Source organism: Cottoperca gobio, chromosome 14 (genome assembly GCF_900634415.1).
Source record: "Cottoperca gobio chromosome 14, fCotGob3.1, whole genome shotgun sequence".
Lineage (NCBI taxonomy): Eukaryota > Metazoa > Chordata > Actinopteri > Perciformes > Bovichtidae > Cottoperca > Cottoperca gobio.
In genome coordinates, this window is record NC_041368.1 from 15705750 (window position 1) to 15729689 (window position 23940).

Genomic DNA, 23940 nt, shown 5'->3' on the forward strand with positions numbered 1-23940 from the left:
GAGTCGAGAGTGATTTTAGAAAAAAAGAAAGAAGAGAAGGCTCACACCCCTGTCTACATCATTGGATGAGGTGCCTGAGAAGAGCCCAAAGGACATAAAGAACAATACCCACCACAGCCTGTTCACCCTACTGCCGTCTGGTGATACAGTATCTGCTGTCGTGTCACCAGACTACAGAGCAGCTTCTGTCCTCAGGCTGTCAGACTCCTGAGCTCATCCTCCAAAATGCACCACAACTTCAATAATTGAGTTTTTCTTATGAAGCAGAATGAGACTACAACTGTATTTTGTTGCACAACGCTGTCGTACAATGACAGTAGATTATCCTTGTTGACACTTCACTTGTATATAGGTTTTATTTTATTCTTTGTCAGGTATTTATTTATATATACACACACACACACACACACACACACACACACACACACACACACACCTTTATTTGTTTACCTTGTTCCTAGCGGTTATGTGTATGTCTGTCAGTACATTAAGAGCAATGCAAACAAAGAGTCAAATTCCTTGTATGTGTCAGTGACACATTAACTCGTCCCTTTTTTATAACTGAATACTTGGTGATTTATTTGTGTTGCATTGAGCACAAGAGGATATTAATATTTTCATGCATGTGTGAGTTGATTTGAAGGTTGCAGCCAAAGAACAACAACAAAACTACACTGCAATTATCAGTTATTATACGGCCGATTAAACAACTTTGTTCAGACAGCCACGTGTTCTGTCAGCTTTACATAGTCATGTCTTGTCACATTCTTCACTTGTATTTTTAACGCACCTCACTAGTCTTCCGACCAATCAAAGTGCTTATGAACAACACAGCCATCATCAATCTATTCACACACACATTTGTACAATGATGGCAGGGCTGCAACACAGGGTGCCACACTGCTCATCTAATTTAATGTTCCTTCTCACACACTCACACACCGACGGCTGTGCCTTTGGGAGCCATTTGAGGTTCAATATCTCGCTCGAGGACATGCAGACTGGAGGAGCCGAGAATCGATCCACGACCCGCGCTCCATCATGTACTGTCATAATGTCATGTACTCTAAACTTAAACTATAGACCTATTTTTATCTTTATCTTTTCACACTTGTTGGGTTTTCCTTCTCAGTGTCCCTCTAAAAGCTGTGCACCACATTGTATGTGCTGCACTTTGTACATTCTTTTGCAGGAAGTAGGTCACTGCTTAAGAAGGTAGAATCCAGCCTTCGGAGTAAAACTGTTGTTATTCTTTACATCATCCCCTTACAATTTACATTTTATTCTAAATAGGTTAAACCTAATTATAGAAAGTGGACCACTTTCTCTGTGACAGTATTTACAGCTCTGCTCTTTTGGTAATATTTTAGGGAATAACAGTAACTTAGTAAAACAGAAAGAGGCAAAGTAATTTAGCATAATTTGCATTTTTTGAAAAACTACACGTTAAATGTTTGTCTTGTAACACTGTCCACATGCTGTACAACAAGAACAAAACTACCAGCTCTGAGTTTACCAAATATATAAAACACTTGGTTTATAAATACTAGCACAGAGAAGGTCTTTTAATTTATCTAAATATAAATTCCATTATGAATTTTATTAAATATTTGACAAATGAAAATAAATGTCAATGTCACTAAAAACACATTTCACTCCACTTGCATAATATCTCTGGATTGTGTGCTCACAGGTACTCGATCATTTCTTTGTTTTACCCAGTTACTTGATACTCTTCTTGATAAAAGTGCAGTTTAGATAAAACCTTCTCTTCTGTGGAGTTTAACAGAGGGAGTCTCAGCTGGCCACTCGTGATGAGAAAGTAAACAAAAAGACAAAGATGGGATTAAAGGAGGTTGAGACTAATTCGACAGGACTGATTTACTTTCTAGTCACATACAAACTCAACAGAAAACAGATCCCAGCGTGTGGAAGGAAGACTACCATTGACAGTCAAAGAGTGTCCTATTTATTTGTCAGTGTATTTGGCGATGAGACAACAAGTCTCTTCAGTCATGCCTGTAAACTGATCGGCTTTTGGAAAAACAGTTACAAGGGGCTTTTCTTTCTTTGCAATACTTTTTCTTTCTTGAACATAAAAAGGTATTAGTATGTTTGTGTATAATTCATAAAACAAAAGAATCTAAAGTTCTCCACAGGAGAAATACAGTTTGTGTCTACACTCACACCATCATCATTGTTAAAACTCATTGTTAGTCATTGATACTTAATTGGTCCCTTGCTTTCTTCTTGTTCTTTGTTTGGTTCCTAAGAGCAGTATTGTCCTTCACTTCATATTTCTTACTCTGTTTATCGCTACAGTTCAGTCTTGTCTTTTTTCTTCCCTTGTTTCTGTCCATCGCTGACAACACATCTGAATCCCAGGTTATCAGAGGCAGAGTCAGGAGTGTTGCCCATCCTGCAGGACACACAATCATATCCATCAGTCAGTCAGAACAGTTGCTCTGCAGGCTCAGAGTCTGAAAATGTAGTATTTTTAACTCACCTGGTCGTGATTCGTGCCTTATGATTGGCTGAACCATCCACGGTGTCGATCCAGGAGCCACCACGCAGCACGAACATTGGCTGTGCTGCTGGAAAGGGTGTTGATGTCCATTCCCATGTGTTTCCCATCATGTCATACAGTCCTGCAAGAAGAATCAGCATCGCACTTATTCTATGAAGAAGCACACACCAAGAGTCAACCTTCAGAATACTACAAGGCCACGAATGTCTTTGGTTTTAACATTTTGATCACACCTATTTCCTATCTATGGTTTTCAACAAAAGACATTTCTGTCCCCGTGTAGCACTTTTAATCTTATATCATCTCATTAATGTTTAATTTACTTAACAGTTACCAAAACTGTTCTGAGGAGGAAAAGCTGTGACGGGAGAGACGCCATGGTATCCATCCTCTGCTGTGTCTCCCTCTGGAAAGGATCCCTAAAACACACAGACAATCAAGTTATTTCAAGGCATGCGTTTTCAATTTCATACACTATTTTTTCAAAAGTATTTCTGTTAACACAAATTAGCAATACTGTCAATTTATCATGGTGTATAACAACAAACAAACGCATTACTGATTCCCTTTAGATTGGTCTTGTAAAGTTCAATAAGTTTTGCACCCAAATGTGTATGTTTAGTTCAATAAAGTAATCTATCTGGAAAATGTTCACATGTCAACGTATTATTGTTTTTGGCTGACCTGCCACAGGTTGGTTCTGTTGGCCTGGAATTTGTTTCCCCACGGAAAAGTACGACCTGGAACACAAGAGGGAGGACAATTTTAAGAGGACAGCAAACAATGAAGTCATACACCAATTGAGGAGCAAGATGGTTGTGAAAACTAGTCTCTCATCTTTTGTCTTTGACTTGTGAAGCTTTAAAACACAGTAGATGCAAACAAACTGTCAAAAGGTTAGAACATGGGGGTTTAAGAAAATATTGATACACTTGAGTATCGCTATTATATGTTTTGTGATACTGTGTTGATTCTCAAAAACAATGTATTGATTGGTAAAGAATAGTTTCCATGCAAAGATTCGTGGCAGAATGCTTTCAGAGAATAAACGGTGTACCTTGCAGCCCCCCTCGTGCAGCCCACTCCCACTCCTGCTCAGTAGGGAGTCTCTTGCCCCTCCACTGGCAGAAAGCCTGAGCGTCGTTCCAGCTCACCTGAACCACCGGGAAGCTCAGGCGCTCCCGAATGCCTGAACCAGGTCCTGCAGGCTGAACAGTAGAGGGTCAAAAGAGTGAAAGGCGGGAAATGAAGGAATGCTATGAGATATAATAAAAATAAAAAGAAAGAAAGAAATAGGGATTCACATGTCACCTCACCTGTCTCCAAAACACCCGTTCTATAGGCAGCCACCAAGGAGCAGACTGGATGTGAAAGATAAGAATCAAAAGTTATTCACAAGACAGCCTTACAAATGGCAATTGCTATCCATAAAGTCTACACAGTGTATTACAATAGGGTACTAACAGAATGTGTAGCAAGGAGCCAAATGTTTCTTGTAATGTTTCTAATGACTTTGGATAATTAATTGTTAAGCCTGTAAAATGTAAAAAAAAAAAAAGAAGAAAAAAAAACAGTGAAGTCATAACTATTTTTGGGTTTTTTTGCCCGACAAACTCAAAACCATAAAATAATATAAAAAAACACAGAAAAGCAGCAAATCACATTTGAGAAGCTGCAAACAGGAAATGTATTGGCTTTTCCACTTTATTTAAATGGTAAATGAATGGTCAAATGATGTCATACTAACAATTATGTTCCAAATCAAAAATCTAAATCCCAGTACCTCAATTCTCTGAGTGACTTTGCTCTTCAGCTCTTCTGGCACAAAATCTTGAAACACAAAACTCCAACCAAACGTCTCAGCTTCAGTTTTGTACTTCTGTGCTCTCACAAAGTCTCTGTGATGAAACAAGGCCAAGTCGGTGGTTTGGTTGTATACTATTTTACTCAACATCAAACACCCTAATATCAAGTTTCATGTTTGATTACCTGAAATCGGCATTTGTGATAGGGTATTTGTCTATTTCAAAAGGCTGCAGTTCAACCTCCTTGGTGGGGGCCTCCCCATCTCTCCCATCAGCTGCACTGGTTCCCATTAACATCTTTCCTCCGGATATTTTCAGCATCTCATCTGCTGCTGTGTGTCGGAAAGAAACATGTCTCGATCATTTGTGTTTTGGTATGTTCATAAATTAAAAATGTGATTTCTTACCCGCCGCCGCTGCCAGTAAAAACACCGCACATATCAAGAACGCTATTTTAACTTTCATTTTTGACAAGCTAGTTTTAGTTATCAATATGTTGACATTAAGCACGTATATATAGCTTTATTAACAAATTCAAATTTAAGAGTCAACGAACAGCAAAACTTCTCAAACTTCGATTTAATGGTAACATTAACATTGTCGGACAGATTTCACGGTCGCAAGCGGAAATGGGTTCAACGATAAACAGGTTCCGTGTAATAAGAAAGGTTCCGCTTTTCTAAAACTTCAACACATTTCGTTTTTTTCCTGCATGGACGATATTTACTGAGCCACTAAAGTCCCGTGAGCAGAACTTTTTTAATTTTGTGCGCACAATTAATTTTGACCAAGTTTAATAATAACTAATTTTCTGCTCAAGATATTTTATCTTGTCCGCACAAGATGAAAACAAATCTACTTTAAGTTGAAGTTGCACAATGACACAAAGTTCTACCATTTAAAATAAAATAAAATACCGCTTTGTGTGATGATACATTCTTAAATGGACAACAATTTGATAACTGAAACTCTTCATGTAAATGGAAAAGGACGTTTGTTACATCAAAAAGTTAAAGATTATCTAACACTAAAACGACTTAACATCCTCTGATAAATATTTGTGCAAGTTGACGTCATATATTAAAGCCTAGAAGAAACTGTACTACAAACACAAGTTTAAATAAAATAAAAATCTTCATCGAATAAACAATCTAGAATGAGCAATTTCTTTCTTGTTTATACTAAATGAAGGTCTAGAAACCTTCAAATACAAATAAAACGTGCATTCTTACTAAAAACAAAAACAAAAGCAATCAGTAGAACGGTTTTTACAGCTCATACATACAGGTCATCAGTAAGTAAATATGTGTAGTGATAGAACAAATATTACCTCTTATCAAGTAGAGGTACATAAGGATTTTATTTCTGATGCATTTCATGTGTGAGAAGCATTCTAATGTAACTGATGGAGCAGAAGTTAAATTGGACAGTTAAATCTCTTAATGCATATTTTACAAGCTTTTAAGTGTTGTGTGTAAAATGTATTTCTTAAGTAAATACAGCTAGTATCAGTAAAGCTCAAGTTCAAAAACCAAACAATGGCTTTTATGTAAATATATTGACATTACATTGTGTTTTATTATTTACATAGCTTATCCCGGAAGTGCTTCATGACTTTCGTGCATTCTTCCAAGCAGAAAAAGTATATTTGAGGTTGAGCAGTTTCTCTCGGAGTCAGCAATTTCATTTATTGAACCAATTACTCTTCAAAGAAACAACAACCACATCTTTCAAGAGCCAAGAAAATGTTTAATGGGTAGAAACAGAACAGAGTGGCAGAGGTCAGTGCTTTTAACAAAATCTCATAAATAAACCAATCAGAGGGAGGCATTAACAAAATCCATGAAAAAAACCTGTGACGAGCATAACAATGGTTTCTGACTGACACTGATGGATGCCGTGGGGTTTACAGTGGGCTGTCCACCAGACTGGTGTGCTTCAGAGTTCCTAGAGCGGGAACACGTTGCACCGTGGAGGTAAACAACTATCCCTATGAGTATGACAATAGCTGCGGCTTCTTCAGTTGACCTTTAACCTTTGAGAGAAGACATGCCAGCTCGCATGATCTCATCCACCAACAAGATGTTGCTGGCGATAACCGTGCTGTAGAGGAAAAGAAGAGCCACATAAGTGATTTATGAGGAGACAATGCATAAGGAGAATTTCAAATATTCAGTCGGTCTTGTACAGTTTAGAAATGTGTAATCTCACCATGAATGGAGAAGCTGCTTCTTTACGCTGTAATTATCCCAAACGCCTGCTTCTCCTGCCACCATGGGTTCTCCTGAAGAACAACAAGAGGATTTAAGTTTAAAAAAAAAAGGAAAGTATTCAGGGGCTAAAGAAGGAAATACGCCATCACTCAAACAGAACAGTTTTAATCAAATTAAGACAACCATAACAGCGAGACCCTTGGAGTTGAATAATTTATGGAAACGTTTGCCTCATAGTGCCTTTTGATAGTTGAGGAAAAGCCTAACCTACGGCAGCAGTGTGGATTGAAACATTAGAAGCGCATCTGTTCTGTGAGACGTCAAAAACGCTTTCAGTGGAGATGGCCGCATGTACTTGATGCTCAATGTGTTAAAAAGGCTCAGTCGCTGCACTTTTACAGTTAAACTTCAATTAAACTTGAAAGTGAAAGCACATCAAACTTAATCAAGTTAAAAGTCTCATGTTACGATTGCTGCTTTGAAAAACTAAAAACGCAGATAGTCATGCATTGTGGAGTTCTAGCAATATACTGCAAAACAAAATCTTATATCAACAGTGTTCTGACCTGTGCTGAGGTCCACTCCAACGAGCTGACCACTCTCTTTGTACTCTGTCTGCAGCTTCAGCAGGGTCTCCTGAGGGTCGTAGCCAGAGTTCACAGCCAAAACCTACAAGGGAAGATGCATAATTAAAATAAACAGGGACTGAACATTTCTGTCTAATGTGTAACTTTGCTTTGAGGACCAGATATCGTCAGTAGCATAACGCAGCAGCAAGAGAGTTCCAATACACTTAATGACACAACATGGCGCATAATGAGCTGTCACACGATTTTAACAAAGTTACTGTACATAATTAGTAAGTAATTACCAATGTTCTTAGTTTATCTGTATTGTGCAATATGTAATGTGAACTTTGTCTTTCTATATTCATAGTGTATTGTAGTTTTATGACATTGAAAGCTGTATATTTTAACTACACATGTAAAAGCCCAAGGAGTTGAAAATTAGCTGTAAACTCTTTGTGCATCAGTTTCATGCTCTGTATTGGAACTATGTTAAAATGCATCAGTCCCCATCAAATAAAGTGTAATTCATATTAAATCCAACACTGAAAGCCTGGGGAGAATCCTTCACCTTGGGGATGACTAGGAGAGCATCTGCAAATGCTTGGACTCCCAGCTGGGCTCTGCCTTTCACGTTGGGCTTGTGTTTCATCAGACCGTCAGCCAGAGCCACCTCAAACGCACCTGCGCCAGGCCACGACACAACCTGTAGAGACGAAGAGGAAAAGTAGATTCTCAGAAAACACACGTATAATTGCCTTGGCTCAATAAGTCAAAACCATGCGTATATAACCAAATGAAATCACTGGGGAGTTTGTTCTGATCAGCTAATACATGCAGGAGAGACTGAAACACTCCTGATGCAGAGGAAAAAGACCAGAGTCACTGTAGCACAGGCATGAGAGGCCAGGGAGAGCCATGTTAGCATCCCCGGGTGTTCGCTGTGCAGATGAGATCAACTGCATTTTACAAAAGAACCACAATGTCAGTTCATTTTCTGAAAACCAAGATCAATGAACAGTAATGACTGGAGCGGAGCTAGTGTTCCCTTAATGACAGTTTATGGAACCTCACAATCTCTGGTAATGAATCTGGTTGAGTGGATCTAAAGACATTTGACTTGCATGACACAAGTGGTAAAGGGCTTTGCAGAGTCTCTTTAGACAGGAAATCCAAACCCAGAGAAAATTTTAGAAAATTGACATTCCTTTTCTAAATTGCAATTTTAAAAAACGGCAAGTGTATAAACATTAACCACTTTCGCTGCAATAAATCATATTTCCATAAAACATGTCAAATTACACAAACGCATGGTAACATTTTAGATGGTCTTACCATCCTCTATGGCGTTCTTGACGGCCCTCAAACCATCCCTTATGGCATCTTTGATCTGTACGAGGGTGTGTTTGTTGGGTCCCTTCACCAGCAGGGTAACAGAGCGAGGGTTCCCACAATCCTCGATGAATGTGTACTTCTCCTCTCCCTGCAAATAGGATTTGGGGTGATTAACAACTCTGCCTCAACATAAAAAATAAAATAAAAACGCATGAAAGAATACACTCGAAAGTCACATAAATACTCACCAGTGTGTGTTCATAAATCAACCCAGCGTATCCCAAGCACTCGGGTGTGAGGTCGTCAATTGAATTCATGGCAATACCACCACAAGCGAGGGTAAGCCTGCCGAGGGAAAGACACACAATATAAAATAATCGCCAACTACTTTTAATGCAAAAATGGCAAATGACATTTGGACATTTGATGGACCAAATGACTAATACAGAAAATAATTGGCAGATTAAATCGATAATGAAAATAATAATTAGTTGGGAGCCTTAATTTTCACAAATTAAGAGAAACAAAAAGTTTAATGAGCCCAAAAGAGGCAGAGATGTCTCATATTAGAATAAAGTAAAAGCAATGGACATAACATGCCACACCCCGACAAAATAAGTGTGTGATGTGATGATGGCAGGGTTTCCGTTATCTGGCAATTACTGTTCTCTCCTCTCCACATTGCACCCGCCAAAAAAGAGTGACTATAACATTTCCATTGTACAGAAAAGGCCACTTATATTGGCAACAAGGAAAATATGTTACTTTCTTACCTCTCCATGTTCCTTCTCTTCGCCCTGCGCAGGGCTACGATGCCTGCCTTGGCGAGTGCGTCCAGGGAGAATGGGTCAATACCCTACACAATACAGAGAAAACATGAAACTTCTATTCTTCATCGATTCAAGAAATATTTCACTGTGATTGTCAGTTTCAGGTAGATTAGGGTTTATTCTGATCTGTTGAATACATGTAGGGGAGAAGGGGACTCTCCTAATGCAGAGGTACAGATCAGGATTTACTCTGGCACAGATACAAGAGACAAGGGGAGCTACGATAGCACCCTTGGGTGTTCTCCTGTGCAGTTAATAGGATTGATTAGGCCTTCATTTTCACTTAAAATGTGTTGAGAATCATAAAATCCTTTGTGTTCTTATAGAATTTAAAAGCTTCAAGCATACCTTCTGGTTAATGACGACAAAGCCCTTCTCCCCATTGGGACAGACTTTGTTCTTGAAGCTGATTATTTTCTGCACACGATCTTCAATGAACTTCCTTTCTGCAGCCACAAGCTTCTCCCTCTCCCCGGCACTCTTGTAGAAGAAGCCGGAGTTGACTTCTGTCTTTTCATACTCCAAAGAGATGTTACAGGTCAGCACATGGGCATCTTCCACCCTCTTCTTCATGTCTGGGTGTCGGGCACCATGGTCCAACACCAAACCTCTGATCAGCCTGAGAAAGAAATAAAGCAACAACCTTTAGACGTCTGGGACCCTTACGCACCCCTGCACCACTATCAGTAAGGGGGTGAGTTGCATCTGGTTCTCTCTCGAGTCTTCAGTTATTAAAACTCACTGTGTATCGCAGTCGGTCTTGTGCTTCATCTCCATGATCTCCACCATGTACAGGTCGATGGGCTCATTAGGTTTAGCGATGGCCAGCACAGCATCTACTACAGCCTGCACAGAAACGTATCACACATGGGCTGAAACAATTCCTCAAGTAACCTGTGTAACTCAATTACTAAAAAGAATGCAGATTCTTCAGATCAAAGCTTTGTTTAATCCCCCCACACATCCTCTTAGTTTAATCAGTAAAGGTTACAGCATCTCATACTACAAGAAGTGTTCCTTTTTTCAAGTTTTTGCATTTTAGAGAATGTTTTCTTTAAAACCCAGAATGTAAAATGGATCTTAAATGCAGAAATGAGTTTGTTTTGACAGATACTAGTGTCTGCCATTCAAGTACTAAAAACATTGATTTTTCTAAATAGACACATTAGTTGTCCATTTTAAGAGACCAGTATTATTTTCTCTTCTGTATATTTACTATTCCTCTTTAAAAGCATAGGGAATATCTTATCCGATCACTTGATGGAATAATCAGTAGAATACTTGATTACTAAAATAACCGATAGCTGATGTCTGTGTGATGTAGCAGCCCTTTATCACACCAACTAATGAAAAATAGTAATCAGCTTACTGCCATAGCAGTTATTTGACAGGACATAACTTTGGGCTGTGGTAGCTTATGAGGGACATTTGTCATTATTTGAAAGTTTACAGCTAAATAGATAAACAAGTCTATTAAGTGCATCAATAACAAAGAAAGCAATCAGTTTGGTGCCGTAGGGTCAAATGTTGACCATCCTCTCAGGTCTCACCTCAGTGAGCAGGTCGGCCAGCTCTGCGTAGACCTTGGTCCTGAGGGAGGTGCGTGCTACGTTGATGAGGGTCTCTCTGTCCATTTCTTGAGTCACCTTCACCTCCTCCAGAAGAGCCAAGGCTTTCTCTTTCGCCGCCTCAAAGCCCTCGGCAATGATTCTGGGATGAAGACCCTGCAGCACGAAAACAAAGTGAGTTATGGAAGGCAAAACAAAAACATGGTATACATTCTGGGTGGATAACCAGACAGGCCTGTGACTAGCGCTTTTAAATGACAAGCCTTTGTCTTTTACCTCCGACACGTAGAGGTCAGCCTGCTTCAGCAGTTCGCCGATGATGAGGACATTCGAGGTGGTTCCATCTCCTGTGATGTCATCCTGCGCCGTGGCAACCTTTGCAATGAGTGATGCTGTTGGGTGCTGAATTTGCTAGATAAGGGCACAATATAATAAGTCAGTCATCATCTCCTTCAGTTAATAAAGGGTAACAGGGCTGCAGAAACTAATGTCAATCACAACTTCAGAGCCCGAGGGGACTTCAAATATCTCGTCAGAAGTATAGTCTAGTTACTGAAGCCGATATTTATGAGTCCATGGAGAGCTACTGCACATTAACAGCACTTGGAAATCAATTTGAAGACTGGGGGGTGCAAGACTTTGTGTACTGTCATCGATATATCCTTTAATAAATTTGTGTTTTTAAGTATCATTTCAAAACCATACTCTTGATCAATTTAAAAATCGTCAAATAACTTTCCCCTCAAATTTGTTTCAATAATTTATATTGATATGGAACTGTGATAAATAATAATATAAATATAGGCTTAAATGGAACCCACATAAATTAGGGGTGTGGTCACTTCCAACAATGACAAGGAAGCACAATAAAAGACCAAGACAGTCGGACAGGGTCATTTAATTCACAGCTCAGCACTTACTTACCATTTCGTGTAACAAGACGTTGCCATCTTTGGTCAGCTTTATGTCTCCTGCGCCAGACACAAGCCTGTGTAGCAGCAACAGGGAAGGGTTAATGTTAACTGACCAAAGCTAACAATCCACCGCAGATTTATATAAAGTTAAACTTTACCAATTGTTCAGCGATATTACGTTTATTTATTCTGATCCGTTGAATACATGTAGGGGAGAAGGGGACTCTCCTAATGCAGAGGTACGGAGCAGGTTTACTCTGGCACAGATACAAGAGACAAGGGGAGCTACGATAGCACCCTTGGGTGTTCTCTGTGCGGTTAATAGGATTGATTAGGCCTTCATTTTCAGAAAAGTTTGTTTTCAGTCAACCATTACCATCTTCTGAGTCTGTTCACTAACTGTTGACTAAACTTCCTGAAATAATCCTCATGACGCTGAGAAATAATTACCGTTAACTAACAGTAATCAAATATCTTAGTTCATTAAGCAAACTAGTTAACGACAAAGTTACGTTAACAGAAACGTTGCGATTCTGAGTCCTAACAGATTTATTGTGACGATCTAACGTTATCAGCTAACATGCTAACGTTATATGCTAACATGCTAACGTTATATGCTAACATGCTAACGTTAGCTAGATGGTAGTCAAGGCGGATCGTGACGATGACAGGGCAGGGCAACGTGCGCCGCTAAAACCCGTTATCCGTGCAGACAGTGGAGGCCTTAAATGACCGAAAAAGTGTTTCTGGCGGAGGGTGACACATTCGTACACGGGGAATGCTTTGCAATGTTCAAATACATTCATTATCAGGTGCCTATAGTGCTACATGTGCAGACAGTTTACCAGTGAACTGCAACACACATTAACGTTAGCTACCTAGCAAAGTTAGCTTAGCGCGCATGCTGCACAAAGGGCTCCGGTGCACTCACATTTTCATGGTTCCCTTCGGTCCCAGGTTACTTTTCAGCACATCCTGGAGCCCCCGGGCGGCACTGATGTTAACAGCCAGGGCAGCCTGGGCCCTGGCCACCTCTGCTTTTGGGTTCAGAGCTTTCACGGCAGACATGGTGAAGCAGCTCAACCAGCAAAGTACAAGTAAAAAGTAACGCTGGAAGGGAGTTCACACTGCTCGGGCTCCGGCGCTCTCGAAAGGAGAGTCGGTTTCCAGAAGAATCCAGCACGTGTTCTCGTGTTGCCTTTAAGTAACCAGTCGAAGCTCGGACATTACGGGTTTTAGAAAGCTTCAAACTCCCCGTTCATATTAGCGCACAATTAATCCTGAATGATCCGATTAACCCAGTGTTACCATTATGGGAGAAAGAGACAATACAGGGTAAAACGCAATATAAATAAAGGTATTGGAACATTTGAAAGAAGACACTAAAATTCCAAATAGATTACAATTGTTGGTCTTAAAATGAGATTATAAATCGACAGGATATATCTCTATGTTCAGAGGTACAAAGCAGAGACAGGTCTTAACAAAGGAGAGTAGTACTACAAATTGGCAATCGAAAATGTGTTCACTGTTTGACAGATATGCACTTCCACACACACACAAATTGCATGCATAAAATATGCTGTATATATAATAGTTATCAATCATAATGTTGTGTTTATGGTTTTATTAGTGTTATTGCATACTGTCCAGATTATTTGGACAAATTGCATTTTGATGCTTTTTAAATTTTTCTTAAACTTTCATGACAATAAACCCCTTTAAATTATAAAAAACAACTGAATTCATTTGTAAAAAAGAGTGAGATTAAAGAGCTATTTCTTAATGGCAACGATTCTGGAGATATTCAATCAAACTCCTGCTACTAAGGCACACAAGTCACTGTTTGATAAATGTTATTGCAACGTTTGCTTGGTTTAAATTGATCTAATTAGTTTGTTTGTTTGTTTTTGATATTTCTGGGTAGAACAGATTCTGTACAATTTGCAAATAAATTAAATCTGTAGCTAATAATGATAAAGCTACAACAGTCTTCCTTACATTGAACTATAATTTGTCAACGACTTTTCGCTTTCACTTGGTTCTGGGGAGGAAAACTGCCATCCTCAAGAATAAACAACTGGAAAACAGAACTTTACGCAATGATCAATCACCTTGTCGCAGACGATTATTGTGGGCTTGAAGGATTGAGAGATTTCCGACATACAGTGAAGGCAGCATAAATCACACCCTAAACGACGCGCCTACGTCACTTTTGCGAGTGTCTAACATGTAAACGTTTACTATAGTTTCAAAAATACATGATAAAAAGAGCCCAAGACTTTTTTTTCCGTCAGAAGTTTAATTAAATATGTACAACTAATCTTATTAAAGCACTGCAATTCACATATACCACATTATGATATTACTCCTCTTCTGTGTTTATCAACATCAGATAGTTTAGAATACCCCACTTCATTTACAGATACAGGATTGACCATGTCTCTGGCTTGGTCAATAAACCCACTATGTATATCTACAATCTCACCATTTAAAAAAAACATTAATCTCAGTTAGAGCACACAGTCACCCACTTGGCATTCATTGCTTGATAGAGGGATCGGTAAAACCTGTCAGTGTACAGTTTTGTAGATGATTAGCTCTGCAGAAATCAATCATTTGAATAATCTTGTCCCCCTCTCCACATCTGGAAGAGGCAGAAGTGTCATGATGTTAAAGTTAGAACAGAATATGGAGATGTGGTCAGTTTAACAGAGGAGACAAAAAACAGGAAAATTCCAACTTTGCCGGATTCGGCACATCATCACCCAAAGAGCTGGACATCGTCTTCAGGTATACAGTGGACTTTAACAGACTATCCTCTTGATCAAAGTCTAGCTTCCTGTTCTGACTAGTCTGACACTCTGTGGTGTGTTTTTGAACTTTCATTTCTGTGCGTCTTCATAATTTCTGTTGCTTTGAATCCTTTCATGCAGCCAATTTATTTTTGAAACAAATAACTGGTACACACCATAATCAGTTGGCTGGATCAAAGCCATGTAAACATTAGGTCACAGTTTTTGAATGAGTGTACTGGTGAACTTTTACTGAATAAAAAGCTAGAGGCAGGTTGTGGCCCTACAACACAGGACTCTATCTCATCAGCTTCATTGTCTATTCTTGAACACTGATTTGTTAACAGCATGCTCCTCTTTGTAAAACTGACCATCACCTGTAACATTCAAAGAAGCTTTTCCAATTCACATTGATAACAAACTGAGCAGTGGATGCAGTGTTTTTGTTGTGAGATACTGGAGGCAGTTAATTTCTTTTGATTTGTTATCAATGCTAGTGCCACTGGGCTTACGAGTAATTATACATTATATTTTGTCTCCACAAAGCACATTAATGGATCAGTAAATAAGAATGTCTAGGTCCACACTGAAAAATGGAGCAAAGAGACAAAAGAAGAAAAAGAAAACAAAAACTGTAACAACATATTGACGTTATGCAGATTTCCCTGGCAGTGCACGCTCTGATGGTTGGACAGCAGGCTGTTGAGAGGTTCCCCGGTGTTTGTGGTTACATCAAGGGCGACTTCTTCATGGGAATCATTATTCTAGATTCCATGTTCTGAATAAGAGGGACTGTAGGGTGGGAAGAAACAACGGCCTTAGAAACAGATTTCTGTGTCATACAGTATTGTGTGAAATAAACAGGTTACTGGGAGGAATCCAGTTACGCAGAAAATTGGACAATCCGTTCACACGCACTGCAGTAGCCTGGACAAATCAACAATCTTATTTCATTTGGTTAACATTTCACATACCTGTGTAATAAACAACTTCATCCCAGCCTTCACACTGCCAGGCTGAATTTCTGATGTTTTCTCTGGACTGAAGGTCTTTGTAAGCTGAAAGATGAGAAAAAGAACATATTGCTGGGTTTATAGTTTTTATTCAAATCAACATAAACTACCTAAAAAGTGCCCGCTCGTAGAAAAGTGCTGAATTCTGAAACTTTTTGCATTAAGTTGTTGATCATGACCTTAACGTATGTGCTACATTCCCCGAATAGAAACACAGAAACTTGGTGGAGAAAATGTTGCGGAGACATCAAAGATGCACACAGGAAGCTGGTGAGCATATTATAAGCACACTTGTGCAATTATATTCAAAACATGTCCCTAATATAAAAAAGCCTGGAACTTAAACTGAGAAACACTGCTCACCCCATAAGTGGTGAACTGTGTACAGACTGCCGATCTGTGAGAAAAAGCCTCCCACTGCCTCGTGTTTCTGCTGGCGAAACTCAATCGCACGCGCCCTGCAGAGCACCAAAGAGTTACATTTCATACAAAAACACGTGTGACACAGCTTGTGATTGAACGGTTGTATCGATTAAACCATCAGCATGAATTAGAAATAAGTTAAAAATAATACTGACATTCACAGATATCCCAATCATTTCTTTCAAATCAAATCATCAAATTTAGACGTTACAACCTCGTGTGAAGAACCTCGTTTTAAAGCATGTTTGGTTTCATCACATTAGGAGGAAAATTATCCAGTCATCATTATCAATTTAAACCACATACGTACGTATATTAAGTACAGGTTAAATAGGTAAATTATGCTTGAGATTTACAAATGATGCGAGATATATCTTGTCATGCTTAGGAGTCATGCATAGATTGTGTACCCAAAAAGTACCGTTGACTCATATTCATCTGCTACAATCTGTAAAACCAATGAAATAGTAGTGAGGAAATGTTTTAAATGGTACATAACACTGGTAGCTCCACAAATAGAACACTAAGAGGAGGTGCATGAGTCAATTTGATGACTTTCTTATACTGCATTTAAAAAGAAGGGAGAAAAATTAAGAATGTTATTACTTACCAGTAATTTCCCCACTCGATCATCGTCCCTGGCTGAAATAAGAATGTGAAGAGGTGGAGTGGAAAACAAGTTGTCTGACTGTTAACTACAGCAATAAAGAAAAACATATATTCATGCATAAATGGAGGAAGCTAGAACATTTTCTTTGGAGGTACCCTGAGTTGGTATGATCGGAGCTCGTAGATGTTGGGTCCTGGACGAGGGACGGGTTCGTTCCAGAAACTGAACTCCAGCAGCAGCTGGTTCCTACGAGACAGCAGCATCTTCCCCCTCTCGTTCCTGTAGTCCGTAAACTCCTACGGCAACGACAAACAACAGCAACGCGTTACTTTGTGAATCTGCCTCAGCCTAACAACAAATACATCTGTGGAAATATTCAACTCAGATAGCAGGATAGATCAGGACAGTTTGGTCAGCTATACCGGCTGCAGACTATCAGCTGAGATCAGACCATTTAAGTGCGTTAACATTTTATACACCTGGAACAACAAATCCTCTCTTCTCAGGTTGAGGTATTATAATAGCTGCAGCAACGAACACAACTAGAGAACACTTGTTGTTGCGTGGGACGAAATCTGTCATCTGTTTTGGTAGGATAGCATTCAGTATCAACGCACTAAAATCAGATCGACCACAAATATACTATATTTCTGTAAATAAGCTTGAAAGATAATAGCACCTAAATTATAATCACAGCAAAAAGCTGTAAAATCACACATAAAGATGGTGAAACATATGCGTATAAAAATGGTCTGTGGATGTAATTTGAGGGGTGCACTGCCAGAGAGGGAGGCCTACACGTCACCGACCAGCAAACTACTCCGAGCACCCTTCACCTTATTCTGCCGGAGTTTGTTCATGACTTCGGTGAGAGCCGGGTATCCTCCTCGATATCTCCACAGGTGAACTAGAGGGAGCAGAAGAGCAAAAAATAATGCACCTGTCGGATATATCTCAGTGTGTCTGTATTTCTTTGGGAAACATATTATTTTAGACAATTGTAGTTTAATTGTTTATCTCCCTAGACCCCTGGTTCTCAACATAGGGGTCTGGGCCCTCAGTGAGGGACACCAAAGCTTCATAGGGGCCAGCGAGGACTTTTTAATTTTTATTTTTTAAATTTTACAATAACTTCCTGCTGTATTTGCGTTCACAATTTGGGTTAATTGTAAAGTTGATCAGTTGTTCTGTAGCCTACTGTTTTGTTATGCATTATATATAATATGAGAAAGTCAGGAATAGTCAGGGGTTGTCAGTTTACTCATTTAGAGAAACAAATGCTGCTTTAAAACAACAACAACTACAACACTGGCTGCTATAATATATTCACATTTATTACAATTAAAAACGACACAATGCAAAAGTTCTTTCCATCATTTACTCTGCTTCTGCACATGAGATAGTACCAGCTAAACCTGATCAGTACCAAAAACCCCACCACACGGCAGGTCAATAATATTCTGAATGCAGTGATCAAGATGAAAGTAATAAAAACTGCACATTTTACCGGACTGAACATTAAAACGACACAAGTATCCCTTAGAGAGTAAGGACAATAGGTTTCCTACAGTATGAAACAAAATTATTTGTATTGAGGTTGCTAATATTACTGTGCTGTAACAATAGAGGCAGAATACAACTGAGGCACGACAAACTTCCCCACAAGGACAGCGGCCAGGAAAAGTACAAGACAGCCATTCACTAAAATATAAAAGCTGTCTAAGTGCCGGGTGGTGTCGCTCGGGAGGAAACTGCAATGAGAAATAAACAGTTTTCACTCCATTTCCCCATCAGCAGCAGAAACTAATGAACGTATCCTTTGCAGGTCGCTGACATAATGGGAAATATTTTTAAAGGAAACGTATTTCTGACTGATGCCTGTAAGCGTCTCAATGCAGCGCAACTTTAAACTATATTTAATATAAAGTAAATGTACATATTATATATATTATAATATTTCCCTTAATTCATGCGATTCTCTTAAAGAGTTCACCTCAATCAGGAGTTTAAATCATTTTGGATCTTGTAGGGCTTTTGTTTTTTTAACTAATCGAATAATGTGCTTCTGTATAAAAATGAAAGAATAAAAAGGTTTATCATATTTCTCTGAGCCCGAGGGTACTTCTCTAAACTTTATTTCGTCTAACCATCACTTCAAAGTCCAGAACGGTTTTGCTTATTAAATGACTTGCATGCGTAATATATTATTGTCGTCAATTCATTATATGTTGATTGATTAATCAACTGATCCTTTGAGCACTACTATCTCGTCTGCGTTTTTTAATTCATGATTTCTCTCTTGAAAAAGGAAGTTTATGTTTTATTTAATTCACAAGCGGTTTTAGCACTTGCACATGTGTACGGTAACATTCAGACGTGAAGCTGGATGCATGCGCTTACCTGCCTGATCCTGCTCTCCGTACCATGTGTTCCAGGTGCCCACAAGCTCACAGGGGTATTCAGGGTCAGCGTGAATGGAAGGCAAGATGTCCGCACTAAGGACACACACACACACACACACACACACACGATCTGTATTGTTTACAAAACCAGCCGCTTGACCAGACATCTGAATGAAGTCAGTGACGAGACAGGGACTTCTTACCAAAGATCATTGTAAGCATCAAGGCACTCGGGCTTGACATTGTGAACTGCAAGGAAACAACAAAACATGAGTCGATAATGCACCATCTAAGATTATCCTAAGATTATTCTAGAAGAAAAACATTTTAAAATCAATTTTAAAAGCATGGAAATCACGCAGTCAGGTATCACCAGAACAGTCACAGCAAGTCACAAACAATACACACACTGTATTTTGTACAGATTGTTGTCTTCCTTCTTGGCGAGCAGATGAGAGTGAGCGTCTTTTCTGGGGTCGACCTTTCTGACAAACAGAGACTTGAACCAGCTGTCTTCACGGAAAGCTGAGAGGTTCCTGCGGTAAAACAAATACGTTGGATACAAACGTCACTTCTTCTGCTAAACAATGAAGGGATCCTTAAATGTAAATGTTTACACTATATGTTTGTGTTAAAAACCCTACGTTGGCTGATATATTGTTGAGGATTATTAAATCTCTTTTATCAATATCAGCATAAATCCAGAATTAGTTGGGCTACTGCTGTACATATTACTGGTATTCCTTTAATGTAAAGAATAACAAGTTTACTTGTAATAAAATGTGCAATATAAATAAAACTGCCTTGTCTTGTTCCTCTTAACCAGAAAGAGGTCCTTGTAAGCACACAAGGTTGCATTGCATACTAGTCAGAGATGTCTGCAGCAAACTAAGAACTTTGTACAATTATCTTTAGACATTAGAAAGAAACTCCAGCTCAGAGAAGGCTATAAGCTGTACACACTGCACATAACCCGAGGATTAGTCTCCATAAACTCCTAAGCAGCCTTTCTACATGAGTAGTATTTCATTTTCTGATAATACACTTGATTTAAACGTGCAGACAAGCACTACATGCAATGGTTGACAACTGTTGTTGATCAGGAAGCACTCCTCTGACAAACACTGTTACTTTACGCAGTGCATTCAAGTATCATTTTCAGTTCATTTCAGTTGCAAACATTTTGCTCTGCTTAGTTTAGGACCTTATACATACAGTCTATGTTTAGGACACACACCTGTCAAGCAAGAAACTGGGTCAATCACTCATCAAAACAAGTAGTGCTGTGCAACGATTCATTTCATTTTGACCTTGAAGTTTTTAGACTGACAGAAACTCAGTTGTGATTTTGTATTATTTCTGCACATGGCATCTACAACTCTACACACAGTTCTGAAGTACGCAACAATACGTGTTTCCACGAGCCGTTTCACAACTTTGTAACAGCGGCAGGGTAATAATTAGCATTAGCAGAAAGTTAGCACGTTTAGAGCTAGAGGGCTAAAGCTGGCTACGTTTCAAACGTAACTTTAGCGTTAGCTTAGCAACCTAGCCTACTGGACTTCCGTCATTGATGTCAAACTCTACGGTAGATAAACGTACTTTAAGTAGCATTTTTACATCTGCTTTGTCAAATAACAGTTGCAAAAGTCTAACCTTACGACAACCGTGACCTGCCAGTTTGTCTGAAGCCCATTTTTCGTCTGTTTTAGGCCTTTGCCCACTCTTTGAAGGAGTCGGGTCGCCATGTTTCACTTGAATGCTGTCATCAGGTGGATTGACTTCTGCAATCCGGGCTGTTCCCGGGGGAGCTGACGGTACTTACATTAAGTAACCCTGTGTTAACTGTGTGTGTTAGTTAACGTAACAACCAGGGGGCCGATAGTGTAAACAGACAGCAGTTAATTAAGTGCATTGCATAACTTTGATTTTTTAACTTGCTCTTGATTGAACACACCTGATTAAAACATAGCCCTGTTGTCATTCATGTTTTCTTACACATGCCTCAAAATAAAAGCTTGACCCAAATACAGGTACATTTTCATTCAGTGCACTATTTCTGTGTCATCACACACACACACACACACACACACACACACACACACACACACACACACACACACACACACACACACACACATTTCAATGAATGGATAAACTATGCGACTGATCAAATGTATGAAGAAATTACATCCTGTTGTGTTTACAGTGTTAGTTAATTAGAGCAGACTTAATAAATACATAATAGTAATGCCAGGTAAAGAAAGCACAAACTTAACATCATTTAAAATGTTTTTCCTTTTTGGACTATAATTAATGGCAATATTTTATTTTGATTGCAATGTCCTTCAAACGTGGATCTTTGGTCTGACAGTAAGCAGATATGATCATTATGCCCACATGTTTGTGAATGACACAATGCGTTCTCATTGTCATTTTATTGTAAATTCCTCAGAGATTTGTCTTGAATTCAAAACTACGTTAGCAGGTAGCAAAGAAAATGCAATTTCCACATTAATTGATATATTGATGACTGGTTTATACATTTATATTTACATGAACACCTGAAACAGAAATGTAATTGCACAGTGACATTTAAGCTAACATTACTGCTTATAAAGAATGCTGTTTTCTATCATGAAGTGGGAGTTTGTGTTGGTGGGGAATCAGCTCCACTGGAGGCAGCAGAGATGTTGAGCTCCTGCAGTTTTTCTGATAATGTCTCATCCTCTCCCAGGCTGAGTGGAAGGTCAGTCAGAGGCTCCATAAACTTAGTTCCTTCCACGCACTTTCCCGTCAGTGGGTCAACAACCTGACCAACTTTATACACTATCTCAGCAAGTTCATGCCTTACATGTTTGGACCTGGGCTCTGGCAGAGCCTTGAGAAGGACAATATCTCCCAAAGTGCACTGTCGCAAAGCATCATGGGCAAAGTAGGTCTTCCTCTTGTTGTAGTACTATGGGGAAGAAAAGACAACATTAGACTTATTTAACGACATAGTCACTGTACAGTAATCAATCTCCAATCTGAAAGTACCATTCCCATACCATTCCCCAATATTACTTCTAATATAATACTAGCACATGATATAAATGACCAGATGGATATATTTTTGGTTCCTTGTTTGGAAAGTAGGCGGTATAACACCCATCCTTCCTGTAAACACCAGCAGTGAATCAACGCTGTTAAAAAGGTTTACCTTGAGCAGGTAAGGGTCCAGCACCAGTCTTGTGACTCTCACTTTGGCAGTTTTGTACATCTTGGTCCCTATTACTTTGCCGATGATCCATTTGGCATGGAGGGTTGCATGATTGACCGCCATTCTGGGAAGCTGTATTCAACCCTGTAATACAGAGGACACCAAGAGAAGTTAACATTTAACCCCAGGCATTTTCTGACACACGATCAGTCGAAGGCTCAATTCCTTTAAAAAAAAAAAAAAAAAAAAAAACAATGTCATGACATAATAATAATAATAAACAGTATTTATAAAGCACCATTCAAAACACATTTATAAAGTGCTTTACATGGTTGAAACAGGAATAAAAAACAAAACAAGAGTTGGAAATAAAATGATGTGCTTGCAATAATAAAAAGCATTAAAAAAAGGAAGTGATTTCTAAGCTGTCACTGATGCTAAAAGTCTAGATATCCTAAAATAACTGGCATCTATAACGCTTTAATTTGTGCGATTTGGATCAATCAGTATTGAAAGGTCTAACAGTCATACAGTTAGCATAGCACCAGTTTGAGCAAACCATAGAAAAAACATAACATTTTGAACCTTTGCGCTGACTATTAGACCATCGGTATTTACATGAATGTAAAACTAAAACATTGCATTAATAATCGATAACAATACCATTGTGTAAACTTCAGATTACAGGCGGTTGACAAACAGGGAATACATTGTTAGCCTTGTGCAGTTAATGTTAGATTTAACTTCACAACCACCATTTAGTAAAAAGCAGGAATTGCAAATTACACCGACTTTATTTGACATTCATACAGATTTAAAAGGAAGGTAGGATGTAAACAACCAACTCACCGAAACAACTTGAAAGAAAATAATTTAGAAGGTCAGAAATGTTTCAGAGGCTTCAACATGCCGCTCAAGTCGTCTCGTTCTGATGACGTAAACTACGGCTAGCAACGAGGGACAGCGCGAGTGTCCCTCGTTGCGCTTGGAGCTTACTCTTCTTGTGATAAATAATCAGAAACAATATATCGGCAATATTTCGCACAGCGATACATTCATTGATCATATCTCAAGACTTTACATTATGATGGGAAAATGTCGATGTGTGGTCGATGTGTGTCCCTCAGCAAGAAAACTAAAGTTGCAGTTTTGTTTCCTCAATCGGCTTTCGTCTGTTTGATGAAACTTTCACTTTGGCCACGAGATGGTAGCAAACATCACTTTCTAAACATGGAGGGGGAACTTCATACCACTGAAAGAACTGTGCAACAGGACAGGTGTGATGGATTCTTACCATGTTGCAGCCTGTGTGATACTGAGCTGCAGATGGTTCTCCTCAAACCACCTGATGACAAAAAGTGTAACTGATGTAATACCTACATCCTATAGGATAAAGGAGGATCAACAACAGAAATATACAAACTCATGTAGTCTCAAGATTACAAGTAGGCTATATTTTCTCGCTATATCAGGTTATCAAAATAACGTACAGGTATTTTGTTATCTTGATATAGCGATATGTTGTTTTATCATGTTAGCATGCACAGAGGCTGTGCGTTGGCTAACAGTGATTTGATCTGATAATATCAGATCCAGGTGATCCCATGATTTATTCATCAGGTATTTGGTCATAAAACAAAGTATTGGACACATTGAAATATTGATCTAATGTTGGCGCTAAATGAAAAGTCCTGGGATCCAATTCATCTTCTGGGGAACATAAATGTATGTACAAAA

The 23940-nt window shown here is 39.0% G+C and overlaps 4 protein-coding genes and 2 non-coding genes across 7 annotated transcripts; all 6 read right to left on the reverse strand.

Annotated features, from left to right (window-relative positions):
* Positions 1-1941: 1941 nt before the first annotated feature.
* sumf2 (sulfatase modifying factor 2) lies at positions 1942-4975 on the reverse strand. 2 transcript variants are annotated; one of them, XM_029447445.1, is made up of 9 exons: positions 4740-4975; positions 4517-4664; positions 4311-4425; positions 3844-3888; positions 3585-3735; positions 3212-3267; positions 2862-2946; positions 2507-2648; positions 1942-2419 (listed from the first exon to the last, which is right to left on the reverse strand). In XM_029447445.1, the coding sequence occupies exons 1-9, from the start codon at positions 4795-4797 to the stop codon at positions 2317-2319; spliced, it is 903 nt and encodes a 300-aa protein (XP_029303305.1). In that variant the 5' UTR covers positions 4798-4975; the 3' UTR covers positions 1942-2316. The 2 variants fall into 2 exon arrangements, with proteins under 2 accessions (XP_029303305.1, XP_029303306.1); XM_029447446.1 differs by having other exon boundaries at positions 2279-2419; positions 4517-4661.
* A 1085-nt stretch (positions 4976-6060) lies between these two features.
* Positions 6061-12943, reverse strand: cct6a (chaperonin containing TCP1, subunit 6A (zeta 1)). Its single transcript, XM_029447444.1, is given in 14 exon segments — positions 6061-6435; positions 6544-6616; positions 7112-7214; positions 7683-7805; positions 7807-7817; positions 8447-8594; positions 8695-8791; positions 9220-9302; positions 9625-9895; positions 10019-10122; positions 10827-11000; positions 11121-11255; positions 11769-11832; positions 12690-12943. Coding segments are annotated over 14 exon segments (1596 nt in total). The 5' UTR covers positions 12827-12943; the 3' UTR covers positions 6061-6362.
* On the reverse strand, positions 9391-9528 carry LOC115019488 (small nucleolar RNA SNORA22). The gene has a single exon (XR_003833491.1). It is a non-coding gene; the product is annotated as a small nucleolar RNA SNORA22 (small nucleolar RNA).
* On the reverse strand, positions 11941-12076 carry LOC115019489 (small nucleolar RNA SNORA22). The gene has a single exon (XR_003833492.1). It is a non-coding gene; the product is annotated as a small nucleolar RNA SNORA22 (small nucleolar RNA).
* A 1097-nt stretch (positions 12944-14040) lies between the features above and the next one.
* On the reverse strand, positions 14041-20812 carry LOC115018487 (protein NipSnap homolog 2-like). The gene is made up of 10 exons (XM_029447447.1): positions 20658-20812; positions 19410-19537; positions 19205-19250; positions 19000-19094; positions 17436-17506; positions 16755-16895; positions 16600-16631; positions 15930-16024; positions 15528-15611; positions 14041-15345 (listed from the first exon to the last, which is right to left on the reverse strand). Exons 1-10 carry the CDS (start codon positions 20747-20749, stop codon positions 15281-15283), a joined length of 849 nt encoding a protein of 282 aa, XP_029303307.1. The 5' UTR covers positions 20750-20812; the 3' UTR covers positions 14041-15280.
* Positions 20813-21424: 612 nt separating this feature from the next.
* mrps17 (mitochondrial ribosomal protein S17) lies at positions 21425-23208 on the reverse strand. Its single transcript, XM_029447448.1, has 3 exons — positions 23053-23208; positions 22204-22347; positions 21425-21960 (listed from the first exon to the last, which is right to left on the reverse strand). The coding sequence occupies exons 2-3, from the start codon at positions 22324-22326 to the stop codon at positions 21637-21639; spliced, it is 447 nt and encodes a 148-aa protein (XP_029303308.1). The 5' UTR covers positions 22327-22347; positions 23053-23208; the 3' UTR covers positions 21425-21636.
* Positions 23209-23940: the final 732 nt, after the last annotated feature.